At 44.6% G+C, this 2,186-nt stretch overlaps 1 protein-coding gene across 1 annotated transcript; it reads left to right on the forward strand.

Annotated features, from left to right (window-relative positions):
* The first annotated feature begins 704 nt into the window (after positions 1-704).
* Positions 705-2,186, forward strand: LOC119360193. Its single transcript, XM_037625944.1, has one exon. The coding sequence runs from the start codon at positions 705-707 to the stop codon at positions 2,184-2,186; it is 1,482 nt and encodes a 493-aa protein (XP_037481841.1).

A 2,186-nucleotide genomic window follows, 5' to 3' on the forward strand; every position in this document is an offset into this window, starting at 1 on the left:
GACAACTCGAGGTGCAGATGAAAAACGAATTCTTTGCAGTAGACCATGGCGATTGTCCCGACTGTCAAGTTACAGAGGGAGGGAGCCGTCCAACTCGCTGCTCAAGACTGACCTGCGGGAGCTCTTAACGCTCTTGGCGTTCTTATGGTGGAGAGATTGAGCATGAACATGGAGAACTAATTAAGCTAAGAAGTCGAGCTAGCTATTATGGTTTCTTGTTGCTCAAGTGTTGTAATACACAATGAAATCCTATTTTGCTTCCAAGATTGGAATCCGATCCAAACAATTTCGACCATCAAACTTTTCTAGAGTAGAGCACACATATAAAATGATAATTAAAATTTACAAGTTGGTATGGAACAATATTAATTTGGACCTACCTACTGTGAATACTAAAAACACAAGCCAATGTTTTTCGTGTCACTTGGGCAGTTGGCTTGTCATTCTCATATGTTTTTACTAGTAGAGCAACTTTTGTACTCCATGGGGTACTAGACCATTATACAATACAACGACATGTAGTTTATAAGGACACATGTTAGCAGCCGTGTATCACCCACCCTCGAACTCGTCACAGCCAATTGTTTGGAGACTTCTCGATTGTGTGACGAAACTCTCCAAGACTTGGCAGAGGCTTGTTAACTTGTCCAGACTCCATAGCCATCAACCAGCTGCTTTCCTCATTGATCGTCTTCCTGCTTGCTATGGAAGCTGCCATATCTGTAGTCACTGCTGAACTAGTGAGCCGTTTCATCTCCTTCCTGAAGAACAAGTACCAATCCTCCTTGAACCATGTCAAATCCGAGGAGAAGGTGAGGGAGAGGTTGCAACACCTCCTGATGAGAGTCAGCATCGTCATTGAGGAGGCGGATGGGCGGTACATAACCAACTCTGGGATGTTATTGCAACTCAAGATGCTCTCAGAGGCCATGTACAAAGGATACCGCGTGCTGGACACCTTAAGGTACAAATCCTTCCAAGACAGTGTAGGCTTTGACAAGGTTAGCGTCAACGACTCATCTAGTAGCAGCTTGTATTTAGCTGTTCCTTTCAAGCGTTCTCGAACATATAGTGAGAATGATGACAAGGCCATGCGCCTCGAGTTAGATGGTGCCTTGGAAAGCTTAGAAATTGTTGTTGCTCACATGGCAGAATTTGTTGTGCTTCTGAGTGGATGTGAGTGCATGTCTCGTAGGCTATATGATGTTTATCTTTACACCACCAACTTCATGTTCGGCCGACACGCCGAAAAGCAAAAGCTCTTGACCTTCTTGTTGGAGCACAACAACCCTCCCGGTGATCATGCACTAGCAGTTCTTCCGGTCATAGGTGGTGTTGGAGTTGGGAAGAAAACATTGGTTGCTCATGTGTGTGGCAACGAGTGGGTTCGCTCACGCTTCTCCTCTATTTTGCACTTGAATGGAAACAACCTCATGACAATACTTGACCATGGAAGGAGCATGTTTGGGATGATGTTGGTAGTTATTGAGTTTGCTTCTGATGTGGATGACGATGACTGGAAAAGGTTTCACTCCTTTCTCATAAGAGTCAGCAGAGGAAGCAGAATCATCATCATAAGTAAACTTATAAGATTAGCCCGGTTTGGATCGGTGCAACCTATTTTTCTAAGTGTTTTGTCTTATGACGAGTTGAGATATCTTTTCAAGACACTGGCATTCGGGAGCATAGACCCCATAGAACATCCACAACTAGTAAAAATAGCAGATGGGTTTGCCAAGGAGTTGCACACTATGCAAGGCGCACTTGTCGCAACAAATATGTACGCCGATGTCTTGAGAAGGAACCTCGATGTTCAGTTCTGGCGTTGCATATTGGACAGGGGAATAAGATATGTTAAAAGAAACATCTCCATATATGGCGTGCACCCAAGCACGCTTCTAGAACAAGGCCAGCCAGTGGACATAACGGACTTTGCTTTGCACCCACTTAGCATGAGACGTTATACAATTAATGCTTCAATCAAGGAGGAATCACCAAGTGTGACATTGGGGGAACTTCTAGCTGATCCTAGCGTTAGGCCCAAAAAAGATTTCATTCTAATTTCATGGGAATCAAGGATACCCCCTCGCAACACATATGCCCGCTTTGTTACAAGTCATGCTGAGGACACAAGTGAAGGTAGTGCTTCACATCCCGGGAGGAAACGACGAGGAGTGCCCATCTAA

Source organism: Triticum dicoccoides, chromosome 2B, assembly GCF_002162155.2.
Source record: "Triticum dicoccoides isolate Atlit2015 ecotype Zavitan chromosome 2B, WEW_v2.0, whole genome shotgun sequence".
Lineage (NCBI taxonomy): Eukaryota > Viridiplantae > Streptophyta > Magnoliopsida > Poales > Poaceae > Triticum > Triticum dicoccoides.